General features: G+C 35.7%; 5 protein-coding genes across 5 annotated transcripts; all 5 read left to right on the top strand.

Annotated features, from left to right (window-relative positions):
* LOC138131249 (odorant receptor Or1-like) lies at positions 1–735 on the top strand. Its single transcript, XM_069048189.1, has one exon. The coding sequence runs from the start codon at positions 1–3 to the stop codon at positions 733–735; it is 735 nt and encodes a 244-aa protein (XP_068904290.1).
* Positions 736–6,818: 6,083 nt separating this feature from the next.
* Positions 6,819–7,847, top strand: LOC138131184 (odorant receptor Or1-like). Its single transcript, XM_069048066.1, has 2 exons — positions 6,819–7,670; positions 7,718–7,847. The coding sequence occupies exons 1-2, from the start codon at positions 6,946–6,948 to the stop codon at positions 7,845–7,847; spliced, it is 855 nt and encodes a 284-aa protein (XP_068904167.1). The 5' UTR covers positions 6,819–6,945.
* Positions 7,848–8,850: 1,003 nt separating this feature from the next.
* LOC138131108 (odorant receptor Or1-like) lies at positions 8,851–10,330 on the top strand. The gene is made up of 5 exons (XM_069047942.1): positions 8,851–9,685; positions 9,737–9,836; positions 9,878–9,982; positions 10,030–10,185; positions 10,271–10,330. The coding sequence occupies exons 1-5, from the start codon at positions 8,937–8,939 to the stop codon at positions 10,328–10,330; spliced, it is 1,170 nt and encodes a 389-aa protein (XP_068904043.1). The 5' UTR covers positions 8,851–8,936.
* A 2,523-nt stretch (positions 10,331–12,853) lies between these two features.
* Positions 12,854–14,227, top strand: LOC138135577 (odorant receptor 10-like). The gene is made up of 5 exons (XM_069054338.1): positions 12,854–13,582; positions 13,638–13,737; positions 13,785–13,889; positions 13,939–14,094; positions 14,145–14,227. The coding sequence occupies exons 1-5, from the start codon at positions 12,855–12,857 to the stop codon at positions 14,199–14,201; spliced, it is 1,146 nt and encodes a 381-aa protein (XP_068910439.1). The 5' UTR covers position 12,854; the 3' UTR covers positions 14,202–14,227.
* Positions 14,228–19,891: 5,664 nt separating this feature from the next.
* LOC138131028 (odorant receptor 10-like) lies at positions 19,892–21,295 on the top strand. Its single transcript, XM_069047816.1, has 5 exons — positions 19,892–20,676; positions 20,732–20,831; positions 20,879–20,983; positions 21,033–21,188; positions 21,239–21,295. The coding sequence occupies exons 1-5, from the start codon at positions 19,913–19,915 to the stop codon at positions 21,293–21,295; spliced, it is 1,182 nt and encodes a 393-aa protein (XP_068903917.1). The 5' UTR covers positions 19,892–19,912.
* Positions 21,296–22,325: the final 1,030 nt, after the last annotated feature.

Raw genomic sequence — 22,325 nt, 5'->3', positions numbered from 1 at the left:
ATGTCAACGGAAAAATTTGACTGGAAGGCCACAATTGGCCTAAACATCCTGAAACTGAAAGCCGTGGGTCTTTGGCCCAAAGGTGACGAAAGCTACAAGCCCGACTTGTACGCACTCTGGACCAGCATCTCCATCGTGTGCTTCATCTTCGCCCACAACTTCTTTCAAGTGGTCAACATCATGTTCATCTTGGACGACTTGCAAGCCGTGACTGCAACGATTTTCCTCAACTTGTCGACCTCGCTGGGCCTCCTCAAGTCCTACTACATCATCCAGAACATGAGTATTCTCAAGGAGCTGATGGCCACGCTCAACAGCGACATGTTCCAGCCGAAGAACGACAGACAGAGGAAACTGGTCGAGCCGAGTTTGACGTTTTGGAAAATCATTTACGTTCTCTATTGGGGGATGAGTCTCGGGGCGATTTTCTTCTGGGCGACGTTTCCCATCCTCGACAACTCGATCAAAGACCACCGACTACCCTTCATGGCGTGGTACCCCTTCGACACCACCACCTCTCCCACTTACGAACTCACCTACGTTTACCAGATCGTGAGTGTCGTCTTCGTGGCCACGGCGACTCTCAGTGCAGATACTTTGATTGCTGCTTTGAACATGTACACTGGGTCCCAGCTGGACATCTTGTGCGACGATCTGAGACACCTCGTTGGTGCCGCAGATTTCAACGGGAATTTCCTGAACTGTGTGAGGCACCACAAGGAAATCTTGAGGTGACGAGAGTAGCTGCAACGAGTTTTGGTCTAACAGGAGTTTGCAGGTTTGCTGCCAACGCCAACAAGTTCTTCGATATGATTGTCTTTCTGCAGTTCTTCATCAGCGCCACGTCGATTGGCATCACGATGTTTCAGCTGACTGTTGTAAGGAATTCAACTATTCAAATCTTGCTGCATGTTGTTCTGTTCAATTTTTGCAAGGTGGTCCCACTGAGCAGCGAATTCTTTTCCATTCTGGCCTTCGAAATTGCAATCGTTGTCGAAATCTTCATGTACTGTTGGTTCGGCAATCAAGTGGAAGAGAAGGTACGAAAATGCTTTTATTATATTTGTTGATATACAGGGTGTTTTTGAAATGCGTGCGAAATTTTAACCATGAGCTACTGACTTCATGTAGAACTCGGAAAAAATATTTAAAATGTTAAAAAATACAATGACATTTATTTTTTGAGCTACAATTTTTTTAATTTGTTTTTAGTCTTCTACGTTGTCAAACAACCTCGTAAGTAAAATTTCGGCACATTTTAAAAATACACCCTGTATACCATATTTTATAAAACGTACACCAATGCGGTTTCCTTGCTGTAAAGCATATTTCCTATAGGTTACTTTGCATTGGCGTACATTTTATGAAACATGATATACAAGGGTGTATTTTTAAAATGTACCGAAAAAAGCAATTATGTACTTATAAAAAATTGTAGCTCAAAAATTTTTATTTTTTGACAGAATTTTTTAAATATCTTTTCCGAGTTCAACATGAAGCCAGTAGCTCGTGGTTAAAATTTCTGCGCGCATTTCAAAAACACCCTGTATATTATAAATTTATTTATTTGTCTAGCAGAGCAGCAAAATTCCCTATGCTGTGTTCGAATCTGATTGGACTGGTGTCCCCCCAGAAGTACGAAAAAATATGATATTCTTTATCACTAGATGTCACAAACCTATAAAAGTGTCTGCTTTGAATTTGTTTGATTTAACACTTGAGATCTTTATGAAAGTATTTGCTAAAAACGTCTTTTGCACATCTTCTGATTTAACAATTTTGCAGATTCTTCGGACCTCTTGGTCGTACTTTGCTTTATTGCATCAAGTCGCATCTTCCAGATAATCCACAAATTTCTCTCGTACTGCAAGAAGTGGTTAATAACACAGACGTTAATTATTCTTACAGTAAGTGCAAACAAATCAGTACAAATGCAACACCCAAATACTTTGAAAGCAAAATCATTCGATCAGTGATGTTAAGCAACGTTGGAAGTAGTCAGTGTTTTGGTTGGGTGACCCCGGAGAAACCGCGTTTCGTCGTAATTTCAAAACCTCATGGCTTCTTTACTTGACATCCATAATAATAAATAACTCCGGCCTAGATGCCGTGCTTCCTTGTTATGACAAAACTTGTACAATTATTTTAATCGTTTCAACAGTTCCCTCTAAGTTATCTCATTTTCACAAGAAATTATACAAACAACGATAATAATAGTGTTATTTATTTTCAGGTGCTCTGCTCAAAACTGACACAATATCTTCTTCATTTCTTCAGTTTTTGGGTATTATGTCACGTAAAAGCCACCAGAGTGTACGCGACATAATACCCGGAAATGATGGAAGTGATCAACATATTTCAACATATTGTCAAGAAAAATAACTTCGATGTTGCGAAACAAGTTTTGACGTTTAATTTTTTGTAGACTTTAAAAGAGATATAATAAAGGCACATACACTAATAAATGGTTTGCTTCAATAACCTAAGAACTGCAACGTTTGCGTTATAGATTTTGAATAATTTGAAATTTTTTAAACGCTAACCCGGCGCATCCACCAAAATAGATTTATCCAATATCTCATTTACAGGTGTTTCTGAAATAAGTGCATTAATTTTAACTGGTAATAGAACTCATCAAAAGGAACAACTTTTCTCTCTGATATTTTGGCGAAAAACGTTGCGTAATGGCTTAAAAAACTAGGAAAGATTTTCCTAAAACCGTTCATATCTCCAAAACTAAGCTACCTAAAAACGTGAAACAACCAGATTCTTACGAAGTGGATTGTTTGCTATACAGGTAGATTTATTTGAATTTCTATTTCGGCGTTAAAACACGTTTTCTGGATGAAAATGGATGTTTTATTCATATTAGCGCTGATCTCAATTAGCCATTGCAGTATTTAGTGGCGTAGGGCTATTTTAGTGAAAAATCTCTCCAATTTTTTTTTGGAATTAAACATCGTTTTTCGGCAAAATGGTAGATAGAAAAGTTGTTCCTTTTGACGAGTTCTATTACCAGTTAAAATTAATGCACCTATTTCAGAAACACCCTGTATATGAGGGCGAATTTGTATTCTGTTAGATATCTGTGACATTTTGAACTTGAATAGAAAAGTTTCAACAATAGCTATTTGTGCAATAATTTAGGAAATGTAATTTTCTTCCATATTGGGCATGGGATTTTTGACTCGAATGAGCGTTTCCCCTCGAAGCGTGTGACGTGACGCGTGACGGCGACACTAAATCACTGCCCGGGAATAATGTCGGGTTGCGTCTAAAGAAGTTTTCACTTCAACAACTACTTCCTGTTACATTATGCTTCCTATTATGTTCTGGAACGAGTCAAAAAATAAACCGGTACCAAACAAGAATCACTCGACCCACTGTGTATTTTCTTCTGTATTTTGTTTTGAGATGAAGTAGTAATAAATTTTAACTGAACAATAACTGGGTCAAACTCAGAGTTATCTCAATTTGCTCAAACACATTAAGTTCATAGATTCACATTTAAAGCTCTCAGTGCCATCTATTAGTTAGTAGGCGATTAAATATGTTAAAGAGTAGTCTGTATGCACATTGCATTTCAATGCATAATGACTAAATCTGTTTTATCGACTTTACAGTCATATGCTCATATGTTATTCAATATTCATTTTTCTGCAGCGACTATGATGAAAACAATAATATGAACAAACTTGATAATAATTCGTCGTATTGATAAATAAATGAATTAAAAAATATTCGGCCTCTTTTTATAATAATTGTATTATATTGTAATATAACGGGCCTTCAAATAAATTTATATTTAGAGCAACCTATGGAAATACAATTGTTTGCAACATTTTTCCAGCGTAGAAAATGACACAAGAAACATCTGACATTTTAACGAAATAAAATTAGGTTAGAAAATATTTTTAATTTTTGTAATGCATTCTCCCTATTCCCCCTCCACGGAATATGACAATATGAAATTGGGAGAAAACTTACTATGTAACCTGTGTAACTCCGAAGAATAACTGGTTACCTACAAAAATTACTTTACACTGTTAACAGAATTAGAATGTCGCCTGCGCTTACTCTAAATATACAGGGTGTTTGAAAATTGCTAGTACAAAAAAATACTGGTAATTGGTGGTGGTGAGTTAAAGTCATAGGCAAAAAAAATTTTTAATAAAAGTCCTCTAGTTTTCGAGATAAAAATTACTAAAAATTGGGTTAAAATTGTTAGTACCATTGTTAGTTGCCAAAATCTTGCCAAAAAATATTTGTTTTTCATATTGTTGTATAGTCCTTCATTATCACGCTTGGTTACCAAGGTTTAAAAAATACTGTTTCGCCTGAGGCGTAAAATATGCTGGGATAGGGTTACTTTATCTCTTTTGTTTAAAAAAATTAAAAATTGGTTTTTTGGATTTCTTAGGGCTTCTAGATGCCAGAGTTTTTTTTTTGTACTAGCAATTTTCAAACACCCTGTATATTAAATTTTGAAAGCCCGATACAAGCTGATTCTTAAGTAATAATAAACCTAACAAAATCTGTGATGCAACCAGCAATACATGTCCTTAACAGTTTTTTAGTTTGTGTTTTTTTATTGATTATTCCACATAATGATTTAGATAGAGCATATTCACTATCTTTTATACTATAATTTTTAATATTATAATGCAAATAGATGGCCGTTTTGTGTCACAATATGGCAATACCCACGAAACAGTGTTGCTATGACACGTCTCCTTTGACAGTAACACCTGTCATTAATTTCATAAGAAAAATATTACAATAATGGATAATTTAGACGAACTTAAGCTACAAAGAGCAGCAAATTGAGAACGACAAAGACGTAGACGGGAACAAAGAAGCCAAGAAGAAAGAGATATCGAAAATGAGGGTAGAATTTTACTATTTTATTGCATAAGCACAGGCCGTTCCACTGGTGTTTATAAAATTAATAGTTATTAGTGTATCAAGGGCAAAATGTGCATCTTTTTTGTCCGAATCTGAGTTTTCTGGCTGAAGCGCAGCCGAAGTTTGAAAACAGGCGAAGACAAAAGGCACTTTTTGGCAGATTTATAACATAAATAACAATTTTTCAATTCACATAATTGGTGCAAATGTAATGTTGGCTGCATCACAAATCTCGTTAGGCTCATTATTACTTGCGAATCACCCTGTATAATGGACGCTACACAGAGCCAGAAATAACTACACTAGAAAAATTAATACTGATTAAACGAAACCATACCAGTTCAGGTTGTGACTTACTTTTACTAACATAAAATGTGACGAATTTAATTTTTTCTTCTTGTATTTTCTTTATTACGTCAAATTATCTTCCAAGTACTCTGCACATAAATTAATTTTACAAGAAATATACACTAGAACATAATTTAAACAATTGCAAAACTTGTAAAATAATGTTAATTTTACAAAATAAATTAATAAAATAATCTATTCAACTTAAGTACATAATATTTTTGGTTTACAATACAAAAATTTCCGATAATAATGCGGAATCTGGAAAAGTACCCCGAATGCTTGCAGCGTTTCCACGTTGAATAGCAAGGGAAATCCTCTCGAAACGGAATTTCTTTGATTTTGAATCGCCTGATTCCGCAATAAGTCAGTTTCCGATGACATTAATGAAATCGATGGCTTCTTTGCACCAAGGGCCTAAGGTTTCAAAGGCTAAACCTTTAAAGCCCTGCATATTTCACTTTTTACTAAGATTTTTAAGGTAGTAATATTACTCACTTGACGCTACGTCGCCATTTTACCTTTCATCAACAAAACTTCAATTCATCATATCCATCCCGTCAATTTCCCATACCCCTCAAGGTTAAAATTGCTCTGGAAATTTTCACTCATAACAAACCTTATTTCATTCATTGCTGGAAGAAGAAACTTCTTGCGTTTCCTGGTGAAGACTCTAAACATTTTTTCGCCTGCCTTTGGCAAAATTATCCCAGTTTTGGTTATTTCAAGAGTAGCTGTCACTTTTGACGTCTGTTCCGACAAGTCGACCAGATAAAAATTGAAAATAATTTTATTATTCATACGAATTACACGTTGCTTGGCAATTGAGGCAAGGTACTCAATTTTCTCGTAAAGGGAAAATTAGATCGAGCTCTATTGAACAATTTGATGAATTCATAACTAAAAAGCTGTTGCACCCTGAATATTTTTCTAAACGTTTTTTACCTTCATTACCATCAAGGAAAACGCGAATTCTGGGACACCCTGTATGTCTCGTTGATTTTATAAATCCACTGAAAAAAAGTTTTAAAAAATCTGCTGAAACTAACCCGGCACCTCCACCAAAATGTACTATTTTCCATTTTGTTTTAAATATCTTTTCTTAATTTAACTGAAATTATGCAATACATAAACACCATTTCCATAAACAAATGTTCTAATTATTGTTTTAAATATGAATGAAGTTCTTGAAGAGTGTAGGTGAAGGCTAAGTAAAATTGCTGTAATTTTCTGCAAACTACCCCTTACCGTGAGGATGTTGACGGAGCAACATACCGTTTACAGTTAAAGTTTAATTAAAATTACTAGTTTAGTTTTCGCTTAAAAAAAATCAATTTGCAATATTCCACAATTATCATAAATGACGGTAGAACGTGGAGACCGTCGATGATTGGTTGATGGAAGTTCAACGCAGCTTATAAAAACTCAGAAAAGTGCTACAAAAGTTGTGCTAAATCCTGCAACTGCCACAAATTCCTAGCTTCTCTTAATTGAAGGTGTTTTAATTTTCACACATTTCTAATTTTCTTACTTTAATGAAGAAATCATTTTTAGTGGCAACAAATATTTGGTGAACTTTCTGAAACCAATTTTCAATTGCGAACAAAAAATTAAAACGCAGAGTAATTACATATTTTTTTCACCTGGTCTTGATCAGTTCTTGGATAGATTTATTCTTCCCTGAACTGCAAAATGGAAAACTTCGACTGGAAATCCACAATCAGCTTAAACATCCTGAAACTGAAAGCCGTGGGTCTTTGGCCCAAAGAAGACGAGACCTACAAACGCAACTTGTACTCGATCTGGACCGGCATCTCCGTCATCTGCTTCATCTTCGCCCACAACTTCTTCCAAGCCGTCAACATAATCTTCATCCTCGACGACCTGGAAGCCGTAACTGCCACAATTTTTCTGAACCTGTCGACAATGCTAGGCCTCTTGAAATCCTACTACATGATCAAGAACATGCCAATTCTCAAGCACCTGATGGTCACCCTCAACAGCGACACTTTCAAGCCGAAGAACCTCGCCCAACACCAACTAGTAGAACCCGATTTGCGATTTTGGAAGCTGATCTACACTCTCTATTGGGGTATGAGTCTCGGCGCGATTTTCTTCTGGGCGACGTTTCCCATCCTCGACAAGTCGATCAAAGACCACCGACTACCCTTCATGGCGTGGTACCCCTTCGACACCACCACCTCTCCCGCCTACCAAATCACCTACATTTACCAAATCGTGAGTGTGATCTTCGTCGCCACCGCCACCTTAAGCGTGGACACGTTGATTGCTGCTTTGAACATGTACATCGGGGCTCAACTGGACATCTTATGCGACGACTTGAGACACCTCGCCGAGGGCCCAAACTTCAACAGCAAACTCCTCGACTGTGTCAAGCACCACAAAGAAATCTTAAAGTATCGACGCAACTTCCCTCGACTCCATCCTAACAAGTGTTTTGCAGATTTGCCGAAAACTCCAACAAGTTCTTCGACATGATCGTCTTCTTGCAATTCTTCATCAGTGCAACTTCCATCGGGATAACTTTGTTTCAGCTGACTGTTGTAAGTTGGCACATCTATTCTGACATCTAGTTCAGTAGATTTTTGCAAGGTTGTGCCCTTCAGTAGCGAGTTTTTTTCTCTTTTGTCCTTCGAACTGGCTATCATTGTTGAGATCTTCATGTACTGCTGGTTCGGCAACGAAGTTGAAGAAAAGGTAAAATACCCATCACCACAATTTCTTTATCACAGTTCTTCACGACGCAGAGCAACAACATTTGCTACGCTGTCTTCGAGGCTGACTGGACCGATGCTCCAATAGAAACTAAAAGAAACATGATCATTTTCGTGGCTAGATGTCAGAGACCTCTAAAAATGTCCGCTCTGAAATTATTCTACCTATCAGTGGAAACCTTCATGAAGGTAATTTTTCTTGATCGTTTCTAAACCAAATCTAACTGGTCACTCTTGCAGATTCTTCGCACTTCTTGGTCGTACTTTACCTTGTTAAGCCAATTTTCTTCGTCAAGGGAAGATTAATAAACCAACGTTGCTAAAATTAACCCAGCACATTTTTAACACTAGTTGCAACAATTATTTTTTCAATGTTATTGTTGCAACAATATTGTTAATTCTTACGCAATTATTATAGTTACAATATTTCTGCTGAAACTGCAAATAGCACCCACACTTTGCCAAAATGAAAACCTGTTTTAGCAAAGTTAGAAAATGGAAATTTTCTTGCTCTTCTGACCCCTTTCACGTCACTGAGCTCGGTGGAACTGTTAGCTTCAAGTTTCTCATTATTAAAAGTATGTCAAAAGGAAATTTTAATTATCCTTGTTGTCCTTTCTTTATTAATAATCTATGGTCTGTCACTCTCACACGCAAGAAAAGTCTTTGAAGTATTAACAAAATTAAACCAAGTGATGCAAGTATTTAATATTTTATTTGTAAGATTAAAGGAAACAAGAAACCTTGAATTTTTGAAAAAAAAATCCCAGATGGAACCTCCCACGATCCGTTTTAATCAAATTAGATAATTAAAGGGCCAAAGTTTGAATTGATTTTAAAAATTAATTTTTTGTGTGTTGCTTTCCGATTGGCTGTTGAGTCTTGTTTGTTATATAAAAGACAAACAGACTTCTTCAGTGGACAGTCTAAGACAAGCGGTTGTAAATCATGAACGCCACAGTGGAAAAATTCGACTGGAAGCTGACCATCAGGGCCAACATCATCAAGCTCAAGCTGGTGGGGCTGTGGCCCTCAGGCGACGACACCTACAGGCCCAACTGGTACACCCTCTGGGCGGCCATCTCCATCGGGTTGTTCATCTACGCCCACAACTTTTTCCAAGTGGTCAACATCGTCTTCATCTTCGACGACTTGCAGGCGATCACTGCGACCATCTTCGTCACGCTCTCCGAGCTCCTGACCATCTTGAAGACCTACTGCATGATCCAGAACATGGGGATCTTGAAGCGGCTGATGGTCAGTCTCAACGGAGACATCTTCCAGCCGAAGAACGACAGACAGAAGCGACTGGTCCAGCCGAGTCTCACCTTCTGGAAGGTGAACTACGTCCTCTTTTACGTGATGAGTTCGGGAGCTATTTTCTTCTGGGCGGCCTATCCCATCCTGGACAACTCCGTCAAAGAGCATCGGCTACCTTTCCTGGCCTGGTACCCCTACGACACCAAGATCTCTCCGTTCTACGAGATCACCTACGTCTACCAAATCTTCAGTATTAGCTTCATCGCTGTTACCACTTTGAGCATCGACACGCTGATCGGCGCCCTCAACATGTACATCGGGGCCCAGTATGATATCTTGTGCGATGACTTGAAGCACCTCTTCGACGCTGAAGACTCCTCGATGGATTTTTATCGCAAGTTGGTCAACTGCGTCAAACACCATCGCGCGATTCTCAGGTATTCCAAACCAACACAACTCCCAACACTTTCGTTTTTTAACTCTTGCAGATTTGCCGAAGACTCCAACAGCTTCTTCAACTGGATTGTATTCTTGCAGTTTTTTATAAGCACCACTTCTATCGGCATCACAATGTTTCAGCTAACCGTGGTAAGTCAGTAAATCTAGATCTACCCAATGTTTGTTGAAAGGTTGTCCCCTTTAGCAGCGAATTCTTCTCCCTTCTCTCCTTCGGACTGGCCATAACAGTCGAGATCTTCATTTACTGCTGGTTCGGGAACGAAGTGGAAGTGAAGGTAAAGCCACATTTGCACAAATTTCAATTTTTCATTTTATTTTTTAGAGCAACAACGTCGCTTATGCTGTGTTCCAATCCGACTGGACAAACGCTCCAATAGAATTGAAGAAACTGTTAATTTTCTTCACGATGAGGACCCAAACACCCTTGAAGATGTCTGCCTTGAATCTCTTTTACCTGTCAGTGGACACGTTCGTAAGGGCAGTATTGCAATAAAATTTGAGCTTGATCCATCTTCAATTCCAAATTTTTAACAATAATAATAATAATAATAAATTATTTACAGATTCTTCGAACCTCTTGGTCGTATTTTGCACTGTTGCATCAAGTCAATTCGAAGAAATAAAAGTGTGGGACGGATGATTTTTCAAAAATTTGAGGAATTTATCGTTTCTTCAATTTTTGGGTACTATGTCATGTAGAAGGTCCAGATGGAAGTACGCGACATAATACCCGGAAATGATGGAACTGATGGGTCCTCAGCTTGAATGTTTCACGACACTTCAAATGCAACTTCAAGGCCTTTTCAGAAGAATCCGTTGTTTACGCAAAGTGATAATTGCAGATTTTGCGTGACAACGGACTTGTATGAAGAAGCTGAAAAACAAGCAAAAGTATTTATGTTTCTATTGTATTCATCTGAGAGAGGTTTTTCTGGTTTTGCTACACTAAATAAAAACTAATTAATGTCTGAATTTTTGAACTTACGTTAATAAATAGCATGCGTTCAAATAAAAACCTGGGCTGAGTAAACTGAAAAAGTAAATCATTTGGAACAGTGTAAAGTTTGAATTTCCCGCCGTTTGACACGAATGACATTTGTTTATGTTTAATCGGCACATGATTGAACATGTTTGTTATTAGCAAAGGGTGATCTTGGATATTTGCTTCGATAATAGGAATCGTTAGTTATTCTGTTTTTAATGTAAAACATTGCAAAGAAAGAAAAAAAAGATAGATTTTTTGTTTATGAATTTTAGGTTAGCTGTCAACATGCTCTAATTACAACTGTCAGTTACACTTTAAAAAAAGCAAAACAATCGACGGTTTCCAACGCCTTCCCAGCCCAGGATTTCATTATTTTGAACACCCGATATATTTATGTGGGATTATGTTGTTTTAGCACAATGGACGACCATAAAAATTTTGCATTTAATTTGATAATAAAGCTGTCTGTTGAATTAGGTTATGTTTTTCTAAGTTTGAGGTTATAAATAGCGTCAATGTTTAGTGCATTGTTGTCAGTTTTACTAGATTGCAATAGAAGAATACTCAGCCATCGCGGTACATGCTATGTTCATTTTGATGGGTCCGCATGTTAGGCATTTTAGTTTTCGGATGATGCATTTAAATAATTTTGCAACTGTCAATCACAAATGGAATCTTGAAGAATCGCAGATATTTTATTAATTTCCATTTAAAACAACCACCTACTAAAAAATAAAAGCGGAAGTAAAAATGAGGGGTAGGGAAAGAGTAATGAATTAGTTATTAACGATGTTGCAAAGAAAATTCTACATCAGGACAAAGCTGCCAATTAAGTTCTTAATTATTGACAGCATTTTTAAATATCCATGCGAAAATCGAAGCAATTGTGACATTTCTCCGCAAATAAATGGAAAACACATCATTTTAACTTGTCCCTAGGTAATAATTATCTGTAGGAACACGTGGGAAATAGCACAAACAGGTGTTTAACTGTGCAATAATTCACTTCCTTTTTACCTTAAAAATTTTTTGTTCTCCAGTATTGTACAAAATTTGGAACTACATAAAACAGTTAAGTACATTTTTATAACAACAAAAAAGTAATAAATAAAATAAAAAAAATTGAAGACAATGGTTTTAAATTTTTTCAGAAGAATATTTTGAATTCGTGTTTTTAGCACAGCTTACAAAATGACTAAAAGCTTGAAATTTGACTGGTTGTCGGAAAAATAAGTAGAACAAATCCACGTAATTAAATTCAGGAACGTTGACTTCTTAACTGCAGTCCTTGCGCACAAGTAGAGGGTGCTGATTGGTTGATAAAGATGCAACAGATATAAAAGCGAAAAAATTGTAATAATATGCAGTTTTCTAGTTTCCTCAAGAAGCTAACCAAACTTGTGCTAAGAGTGTTTCAGTGAAAGGTAATTCATTTTATTGCTTCGTAAAGAAAATATCATAGCACTTTTTTGCATACCAAAAAAATTTCTGAATGATTTTATTTCTCTAATATTACATTCCCGTAAGTTTTTTTAAATGATATCTAGAATAATAATTAATAAAGCTACATCCTTTGAGAAATTAATAGAGTGTTTATCGTACAGTTCATTTCTGCAATTTGTAACTTTTCTAATTCATCTGGCTAAAAAAGAAGACGTGTAGTTCCAGTTTCATTTCTGAAGCAACCAGGATGAGAAACTATTGTTTCCAAGACCGATTCCATCAAACCCATAAATTCCTTGATGCACGCTTTTAGTAATAACAAAAATTAAAATGTTTGTCACAACACAAGATTTTTGTAGATGTTTCAGAAACTTTTATGGAATGCGCTAAACGCTCTCTATTCATTTCGTTGAAACGTGCGATCGACAATTATTTAGATCAAAAAAGCCTTTGAGATTTTGGATTGTGTGCAAGTCTGGACATGGAAGTATTTTTGGTTGCATATACCTGTTTCAATTTAAATTTGGATATTTTTGATCAATAGTGACAGTTGTTTGACGTTTGTTATCTGAATTAGCAAAGATACGAAAAATCCGATACTGTCAAAGTCACAGCCGCCCCTTATCTAAGTAATTGTTGATCGCACGGTAGATTTTTCTTTAAGTTACAATAATTGACCCAGGTCAGAATATTTTCATCTTTTTTTTCTTAGATCTCAAATGTTAAATCTGGACTGGAAATGGAGCATCAACACAAACATCTACATTCTAAGACTGATGGGGCTGTGGCCCCGAGACGGAACCTACAAACTAGACCTCTACACCCTTTGGACCCTAATCGCCACCATCCTCTTCACCTGCGGTCACAACTTCTTCCAATTCAGCAACATGTTCGTCGTCTTGAACGATTTGGAAAACTTCACCGACAACAACTACATCACTTTCTCGTGCTTGCTGAGCTTCATCAAGGCCTACAGTCTGTTCAGTAACATGAAGACTTTAAAACAACTCATGGCAGTCCTCCACGAGACACTCTTCAATCCTGAAAATACCAGACAGCAAATTTTGATCGAGTCGAGTATGAATGTGTGGAAAGTGGTTTACATAGTTTTCAGTTTTTGTACGTGTGGGGCTACGTTTTTGTTGTCGATTCATCCCATATTGGATGGGTCGTTTAGAGATGGGCGCCTTCCATTTTCAGCTTGGTACCCATTTGAGACCCAAAAGACGCCAATTTACCAAATAGTTTACGTTTATCAAGTGTTGAGTATAGTGTATTTGGTGGGGGTCATCTACAACGTCGACACTTTTATTGCACTTCTGAATGCTTTTGTGGGGGTGCAGTGTGACATTTTGTGCGACAAATTGAGAAATCTTCAAGATACAGAATCAAGCGCTGCGAGGAAAGAGTTGATTGGATGCATTCAGTTGCACAAGGAGATTTTATCGTGAGATATCATTTCACAAAACAGTGTATCTTTAGTTTAATTCCACAAATTACAGTTTCACCGAAAAATCGAATCGATTCAACGAACGAATTATTTTTTCGCAATTTTTTAGCAGCGCCTTAAGTACAGGATTGACTCTATTCCAGCTGAGTGTGGTAAGTTGTAAAAAATTGTGAAACACCCATGGAAAATCTTGTTCAAGGTTCAGCGCTTCAGTGGCCACTTCTATTTCACCATAATGTTCGAGAGTTCAGTTTTCACACAAATATTTATGTACTGCTGGTTCGGAAATGAAGTGGAGATTAAAGTAAGTGTACGTTTACATCAGTGTGAATATGAATCTAGTTTTAATCCAGAGCAACAATATTCCGTACGCTGCCTTCGAAGCGGATTGGGTGAATGCCGATCTAGGGTTCAAGAAAGATCTACTCTTCTTGATTGTGAAGAGTCAAAGACCGATAAAGGTGTCCGCGATGAATTTGTTTTATCTTAATTTGAACACGCTGATGACGGTGAATATTTTAAAATTTTAAAATGAAAGTGTGTAATATTCTAATTTTAGATCCTTCGTAGTTCGTGGTCTTATTATGTACTTTTACGTCAAGTTGATAGCGGTTAATCTACATCCAACTATTCTTAAAGATTAGATATATTATAGATAACACAGGCCTGCAAAACAAAACTTTTTAATCGATGTTTTGATTTTGATAACTGATTTTGTATAACATTGGAGCCCTGATTACAAAAATACAATTCATTTTTTTGTATCACGTCAGGTTTTTTCACAATTAACAAAAAAAAAATTAAGCAATTTATTTAGGAAAATAAGATGTTTATAATAATTCTTGGTTAATAATCTAACAAATTTTTTTATTCCTTATGAGAATGGCATCTTTAACGCTTTGTGAGGAAACTTCTTTTAATTGATTGCCTGCTGTATTTTTTTTTTGGGTACATCGCGCTGTAGCATCCAGCAAAAGTCTACCATCATTGATACGCTCCATCTTCCTTGATATCACCTCTCCATTTGTTTTATATCTTGGTCAAGACGTTCCCCTTGTTCCTCTCTGACAGCACCAAGATTTTTAGGAAAAAGATTTAAGTGCGAAAAGAGGAAATTCACTTTCAAACTCATATTACATCCCAAGATGTGAACATTTTTAAACATGATTCTTACAATATTTTCGTAGTCTTCATCTTTGTGATTTCCAAGCAATTTTTCTATAACGTTCTTAGATGCGGTCCAGGCATTCCTTTCAACAACATTCATACAATTTTGAAAATCATTACCTTTGTACAAAGATCTTATTTGAGGTCCTAACCTCTTTTCATTTGGCATTGGAGAGATATGGTAACTTTGTACATTAATACTTGAAACATTGTCCATTTTTATCAAGAGGCTTTACAAATTGCTTCATCAAACAAAGTTTGATATGCATTGGTGGTACCTAATACTACTTTTTTAGGATACAACTAAATTATTTTTTATTATTGCTTCCCGGTACAAGTCTAGTTCTTAAAGACCACTTCTTTTGAGTCCAATGCTTGTCTCGTGCCCGGCAGTCCCACTCGCAAATAAAACAAGGAAATTTCGAATATCCATATTGTTGTCCGATATTACAATATCGAAATTTTGAAATAATTCATTCATTCTAGGTGAACATTTCAATTTTAAGAAAAAACGATTTGTGAAAAAACTAGACGTGATAGCGCAAAACCAAAATCATTTTCGTAATCAGGGGGTCGAAATTGTTTAAAAACTGTCAATTTTATGCAAACATCGAAATCAGTGCAGGCTTGTGTAATTTAATTTTAAAAAAATGGTTAGCCCGGCATGTACCAAATGTATTTAGAGAAGCTGAGAATTCTTTATTAAATTTAGTAGTACTTAGGCAAGTTGTGGTGTCTGGTACTTTGTTATTTTGATCCAAAAACAAGCCCTCTGCTTTAAAAAATAAAAACAAGAAGAATTCGAAATTATAGAAAAATTAGAGTTTCATTTTTTTGTACATATATTTTTCAAAATATCTTCTCCGAGCTATACTATTGTAAAGAAGTGTATCGATGATAAACTATAAATTAACACAGTTAGTTTGAATTTTATTATTTCGTTTCATCTTCCTCGCCACTTTCCTAAATGTTAAGCGAAACTTATGAAACTTTGAGAGTTAAAAATCAAATTAAAAACCTTAAGTCGACGCATCCACCAGATTTAGAAGTTTAGAACACTTACTTTGCGTTAAACACTTTAAATAACAATTTGTATATCGGGTGTTCATTTAAATTTATCCTCAAAGTAGGCGTCAAAGAGTCGATTGTGATCGCACCACGGATATACAGTGTGAAATAAAATGATTGTCATCTAATTAGCTTTGAAATTTTTGCACATGTAATTTTTCCTGCACCGCTCTACTGTTTTGGAAGTGCTTAGCTATGTAGTTTTGTCAATAAATATCATTAATCAAATTGACAGTTGTTGTTGTTACAATTTACTAAATTGAATTAACAAACGATTAAAATGTATATGATGCAAGAAAACACTTTCTTTATTGAGGCGTATTTCCGATCTGCACGCGTAGTAAATGGGGAATGGCAATATTCTATGCCTGAATGCAAAGCACAGTTTCGACAAAATTATTGAAGAAACTGAATTGCACCACTACGTTCGCGAAATTGTCGAGAGATTTCGCACAACGAGAAGTATGATGAAGAGGAAATCCACTGGAAGGCCGTAAACTGATCAAAATATCATCGATCAAGTGGAAGAAAATCCTCATTCCTCGACACGTCGTATGTCTGCTCAAACAAATGTGTCTCACACCAACGTTAGAAGGACTCTGAGCCCTCGTTTACACATGCATCCATCAAAGTGTCTGTGGTCCAAGAAATCTTGGCGAAAGATCACAACATAACAGTCAAATGCAGTATTGCAACTTTTTTCAACAAAACTTAAACAATAACGACGTTCTCGATCTAAATTTCTTTACGGACGAATCTTGGTTTCATTTAAGTGGTTGTGTCAATAAACAAAATTACCGAACATAATCTGTTGTCAATCCTTCCAAATTGTTTGTGGTTTCTTTACGTCCTGTTAAGATAGAAATATGGTTAGCTGTATCCTGCCGTAGAATCATAGGGCCAATATTCTTCCACGATACAATCAATGATCAACGTTATAGGATAGGGAACAATTGTTGGCCCCATTTTTAGACCAGGTGCATCCCGATGAATTCGAAAATGATTATTTTCAGCAAGACGGAGCAACAGCTCATACTATAGTAGAGAAAATTAGGGATTTATTGAAGAGTTTTTCCTTGGTCGAGTTGTAAGCATGGGAACTTAGCCAGCAAGATCACCAGACCTCACCCCGGTAGAGTTGGCTAAGATTCCGTGTCCGGAATAGTAGGTACTTGTATGTAAAGAGTATTTTGTAGAGCATGTACTTTCGTTTACATTGAAGTGGACTTTGAAACACAACGATTTTTTGTGATGAAACACAGTTGCAGTTTAGACGATGAAGAAAACGTTCTTTTCTATTTTAGAAAACTATTTACGGAAATAAATGAGAATTTAGAAAATAGGTATTTAAATTGGATATGTTTGAGACATGGACCTAGTACCTCCATGGTTTGAGACCTCACAAACCGCCTTCTTACTCAATTCAGGTTTGTCACTTCTCAACTCTTCACAGTACCGGATCAGGGCCATCTTTTCACACTCTGTGAGGGGTTACAGACTACCTTTTCTTCGCGAAGGCATCGATTCAAATTTTGTGCGTTAATTTTTCAACGCAAACGCAAATGACAGTTATGCGCAATGACAGCGCCGATGGCCTTGAACGGCTCGACGCTGCCAACCTACATTGTGAAATTCACTCTTTACTACTTTCAATTCCTTATACCAACCTGACAACACTTTGATAGCTGATTTAAATAAAAAAAATAGACTGTACGAGTATGCAGCAAAATGGTGCCCACTTTTAACACTTGCTGTGACTTGCTTTTGTTGACTTCCTTTTTAATTTCAATCATATCATCCCTTCGCAATTAATCACATTTGGAATGTTGATGTATATTTTGAGATTAGGGAACTGCGTTCTTTATTTTTTGAGAGGGACTTCGTATTTTTACAAAGGTAATGCAAAGGGAACTAGATGAAAATCATTTTGGTCCACACTGTACTTAAAACTAAAAGACGGAAAGAATTACCTACGAGTCATAAAGATGACTTGTTACCGCCTTTGCTCACTTCTCACTAACCACGTCAGGAACAATAAATAATGGAGTTGTGTTCTCATATTTGTAAAATATCATTTCTTGAGGCTACATTCGAAATTAATTGAAGAAAATTTACTTCAAGGTTTCAAAACACAAACTACATGATATATTTAAAATGTTAAAGAAGCTCTTCAACAAAAAGTAGTAAGCGAGAATTATCCTGATCAATTTGTCATTATACAGGAGCAAGCATAAGACACATTTACCGAATATTAATAATTGAAGTATTTTGACCCAATTAGAATATCACCATTTATACCTACTTGTTTTTGTTTATCCATTCACCACAAAATACGTTTACGAAACATACCTATTTCAAAAGCAGCCCTGCAATAGAATTTTGTTCTACAGTGTTATAATCATATTCACACATATTTATAAATTATTCGCCTAACCTTCTAGAAATAATAAAAAATAAATTTTCCTGAAAAAAAAAAAGTCACAAATTCACTAGAACGATTACAACAAGCAATTGTAAAGTTTGCAGTAAACTAGGCAAAAATAAATAGGGAATTCCACAATTTTTCTTGGAAAGCAAAATAATTGCCCCAATCCTCTCACGTATTCTTAAACACAAGATACATTAAAATGTTACAGGTACTTGAAACATTACATTTAATGTGTATATTAATATATTTCTAACACATTTCATTACAAATATTTTAAACTGTATTTACAAAAAATCCAAAAAAGGAAAAATTCCCTATTCATTTTTGCCTGGTTTATTTTATATGATTTTTTATTTAAGGGTAACTGCAAATTTCAACAAGAGCTTCGAGACCGCATTCATGACCACTAGTTTGTAGTACGTACGTCGAATGTAATTATTTCCCTATTAATAATAAAAGAAAAAGGCGGAATTAATTTTTTTGTGATTATGGAAAACATTAAAATGTTCTGTTTCAGACAATTTCAGCCACTAACTATCAATTATCTATTATCTTTGTCCGAGTAAATAGGTTCTCATGAAAAATAAGTAAACACAACTGAAGAAAACGAGATAAAAGATGAATTCAGTCTAATTAATAGATGTTATAATTAAAGGGTTCAAATAAGAAAAACGAATTAAGGGCAGTCGGTTACGACAAACAAGTTAATAAGTGGTTTCCTTCTGACTAATTGTAAAAATAATTGAAGGGTTGGGACAAAATTAATATTCATTCCTAATATAAAAGCCAGTTTAGTTTCTCCAAAAGAGTAGTCTATTTGTCACCCTACGTAAGTGGACATTTGCAGTTGGAAGTATTTAGGTAATAAAGACAATATTTTTTAAACAGCGAAAAACTACATATTTTTTCAAAATAGCACTGACTGACTGTGAAAAACAAATTCTCTCTTGCATTTAAATAAAATAACAATTAAATCCTTAAGCGATGAAGTGTGTGAAGAAAGGCTTCTGTCATTACCGAGGAAACATGGGCGCTATTCAACGAGAATGACAGTTAAGTCAGAGTATCATGACCATTGAAATGACTGCTGTTAAGAATCATTTAAGTATCAAACAAATTTGTTCTCTTTAAGTGCTCCATGAATTAACAAAATGTTGAAGAACAACAACCAGCAACTAGAGCGAGGAAATTTAAAATAAAATAAGAAGGAATTGAATCCAGAGCGATCTAAAACACAGCAGATGTATTGAAATAAAAGCATCTGAATTTCAGTTTAGAAAATAACAAATTATTTCCAATCTGTCGAAATCTGGACCGTTGCTCTATGGAATTAACACATAATATTTAATGAATTTTGCGCCACGACTAACATCATGTAAAACTACGAAACAAACAAGGTGCATTCTCAAAGCTTCAAAAGTAGAATTATTAGAATTGTCTAGTGCAATCTTGTGATTTTTTTTCACCAAAGCAAAGAATAAAACTGTGTTTTAAGAAAATCTTATTTATAAAACAACTACAAAGATTCCATCAAATATACAAGGTTATTCACGAGTAATAATGGGCCTTACACACATTGAAACGCAACCAGTTATACATTTTCATCGCCTTATTTGAGCCAAGTGGTGCATACATTGAAAAACCCTATTTTACATTTGGCTATAATGTTTATAGGAGTATATTTTTTTAGTAGATCTGAAATGGTAATTCTCGACTGGAAATGGACCGTCAAGACCAACATCTTCCTTCTACAACTGACAGGACTGTGGCCCCGAGACGGAACCTACAAACTAGACCTCTACACCCTTTGGACCCTAATCGCCACCATCCTCTTCACCTGCGGTCACAATTTCTTCCAATTCAGCAACATGTTCGTGGTCTTGAACGATTTGGAAAACTTCACCGACAACAACTACATCACTTTCTCCTGCCTGCTGAGCCTCATTAAAACCTACAGTCTTTTCAGTAACATGAAAACTTTAAAACAACTTATGGCAGTCCTCCACAAGACGGTTTTCAATCCAGAAAATATCAGAGAGAGAATTTTGATCGAGTCGAGTATGAATATATGGAAAGTGGTTTACATAGTTTTCAGCTTTTCTACGTGTGCGGCTGTGTTTTTGTTGTCGGCTCATCCCATTTTGGATGGGTCGTTTAGAAATGGGCGCCTTCCGTATTCAGCTTGGTACCCGTATGAGACCCAAAAGACACCCATTTACGAAATAGTTTACGTTTATCAAGTGTTGAGTATGGTGTATTTGGTGGGGGTCATCTACAACGTCGACACTTTGATAGCACTTCTGAATGCTTTTGTGGGGGTGCAGTGTGATATTTTGTGCGACAAATTGAGAAATCTTCAAGATACAGAATCAAGTGCTGCGAGGAAAAAGTTGATTGGATGCATTCAGTTGCACAAGAATATTCTAACGTAAGAAATTATTTCACAAAACAATCTATTTTTAGTTTAATTCCACAAATTACAGTTTCACCGAAAAATCGAATCGATTCTACGAACGGATTATTTTTTCGCAATTTGTTATCAGCACACTGACTACAGGATTGACTCTATTCCAGCTGAGGGTGGTACGTTGTAAAAAATTGTGAAACACCCATGGAAAATCTTGTTCAAGGTTCAGCGCTTCAGTGGCCACTTCTATTTCACCATAATGTACGAAAGTGCAGTTCTCACACAAATATTTATGTACTGCTGGTTCGGAAATGAGGTGGAGATTAAAGTAAGTGTACGTTTACAACTGCGTGAATATGAATCTAGTTTAAATCCAGAGCAACAATATTCCGTACGCTGCCTTCGAAGCGGATTGGGTGAATGCCGATCTAGGGTTCAAGAAAGATCTACTACTCTTGATTGTGAAGAGTCAAAGACCTATAAAGGTGTCCGCGATGAATTTGTTTTATCTTAATTTGAACACGCTGATGACGGTAAATATTTCAAAACGTTATAATGAAAGTGTGTAATGTTCTAATTTTAGATCCTTCGTACTTCGTGGTCTTATTTTGTACTTTTACGTCAAGTTGATAGCGGTTAATTTGCATCGGACTATTCTTAAAGTTTAGATATTTTATAGAAAATCGTACGACACTCATTAATGACCAATAGAAAAATTAGTTCACGAGCCATAACCATGGCAACAAAAAAATTTCTTGGAAATTTTTTGTAGGTAGACCAACCTAACTGTGATTAATAATTAAGTGGAAATTTTTTCAGCCAATCAAAATCATTTATTTTGTTGTTGTCTTGGTTATGGCTCGTGAACTAATTTTTCTATTGGTCTTTAATGAGTGTCGTACGATTTAAAAATTTATAATTTAAGAAGCAGGTCCGTGTCGTTGCGATTTTCTTACCGAATATGCTCTCGTGCATTGAATAATATCCGGAAATTTTATTCTCATGCATTTCCAAAACGTAATTAGCCCTCGTGTTCCACTCGGGCTAATTAATACGTTTTAGAAATGCATTCGAAAAAATTTCCGGAAATAATCAATGCACTAGGGATATTATAAGTGATAATTTAATTTTAAAAAATTGGTTAGGGCGACATTTTCCAAACGTATTTAGAGAAACTTCTTTATTAATTTTAGTAATACTTAGGTAACTTGAGATGTCTGGTAGCTTTGTTACTTTGATCTAGAAACAAGCTCTTTACTTCAATAAATTAGAAAAAGAATTTGAAATTCTAGAGAAATTTGAGTTTCATTTTTTAGCATTTTCCGAGCTATATATTCTGTAATACAGAGCGCCCAGAAATGTGGTATCAACTTTTACACAAAGTGTCACAAGATGGCACTTTCGAAAAGGCAAATTTGTTCAATCTTGCAACATTCAATTTTTGAATTTTTTCAAAAGAATATGTTAAGGAGGTTTTCCGAACAATTTTTACCCCCGATTTGTGCACTAAAATTTGTCGAGATGTTGCTCGAAGGGTTCAGTTATACATTGAGCATAATGATGGTCAATTTGAACATTTTCAATAAAATTTAAATTTGAATATTTTACGTTTGACAATTTTTGACATTTATTTATCTCAATTTAGATAGCGGCGTTGCCATCCATGAAAA

Source organism: Tenebrio molitor, chromosome 1 (genome assembly GCF_963966145.1).
Source record: "Tenebrio molitor chromosome 1, icTenMoli1.1, whole genome shotgun sequence".
Classification (NCBI taxonomy): Eukaryota; Metazoa; Arthropoda; class Insecta; order Coleoptera; family Tenebrionidae; genus Tenebrio; species Tenebrio molitor.
This window is presented reverse-complemented; position numbering and strand designations above follow the sequence as displayed.

Bases quoted from the DNA above. Each gene is read 5' to 3' on its own strand.
- LOC138131184 (XM_069048066.1), top strand. From the start codon at position 6,946: ATGGAAAACTTCGACTGGAAATCCACAATCAGCTTAAACATCCTGAAA. The intron at 7,671-7,717 runs GTATCGACGCAA...AGTGTTTTGCAG, and splicing joins CACCACAAAGAAATCTTAAA to ATTTGCCGAAAACTCCAACA.
- LOC138135577 (XM_069054338.1), top strand. From the start codon at position 12,855: ATGTTAAATCTGGACTGGAAATGGAGCATCAACACAAACATCTACATT. The intron at 13,738-13,784 runs GTAAGTTGTAAA...ATCTTGTTCAAG, and splicing joins CTCTATTCCAGCTGAGTGTG to GTTCAGCGCTTCAGTGGCCA. The intron at 13,890-13,938 runs GTAAGTGTACGT...GTTTTAATCCAG, and splicing joins GAAATGAAGTGGAGATTAAA to AGCAACAATATTCCGTACGC.
- LOC138131108 (XM_069047942.1), top strand. From the start codon at position 8,937: ATGAACGCCACAGTGGAAAAATTCGACTGGAAGCTGACCATCAGGGCC. The intron at 9,983-10,029 runs GTAAAGCCACAT...TTTATTTTTTAG, and splicing joins GGAACGAAGTGGAAGTGAAG to AGCAACAACGTCGCTTATGC. The intron at 10,186-10,270 runs GCAGTATTGCAA...AATTATTTACAG, and splicing joins CAGTGGACACGTTCGTAAGG to ATTCTTCGAACCTCTTGGTC.
- LOC138131249 (XM_069048189.1), top strand. From the start codon at position 1: ATGTCAACGGAAAAATTTGACTGGAAGGCCACAATTGGCCTAAACATC.
- LOC138131028 (XM_069047816.1), top strand. From the start codon at position 19,913: ATGTTTATAGGAGTATATTTTTTTAGTAGATCTGAAATGGTAATTCTC. The intron at 20,677-20,731 runs GTAAGAAATTAT...CACAAATTACAG, and splicing joins TTGCACAAGAATATTCTAAC to TTTCACCGAAAAATCGAATC. The intron at 20,984-21,032 runs GTAAGTGTACGT...GTTTAAATCCAG, and splicing joins GAAATGAGGTGGAGATTAAA to AGCAACAATATTCCGTACGC.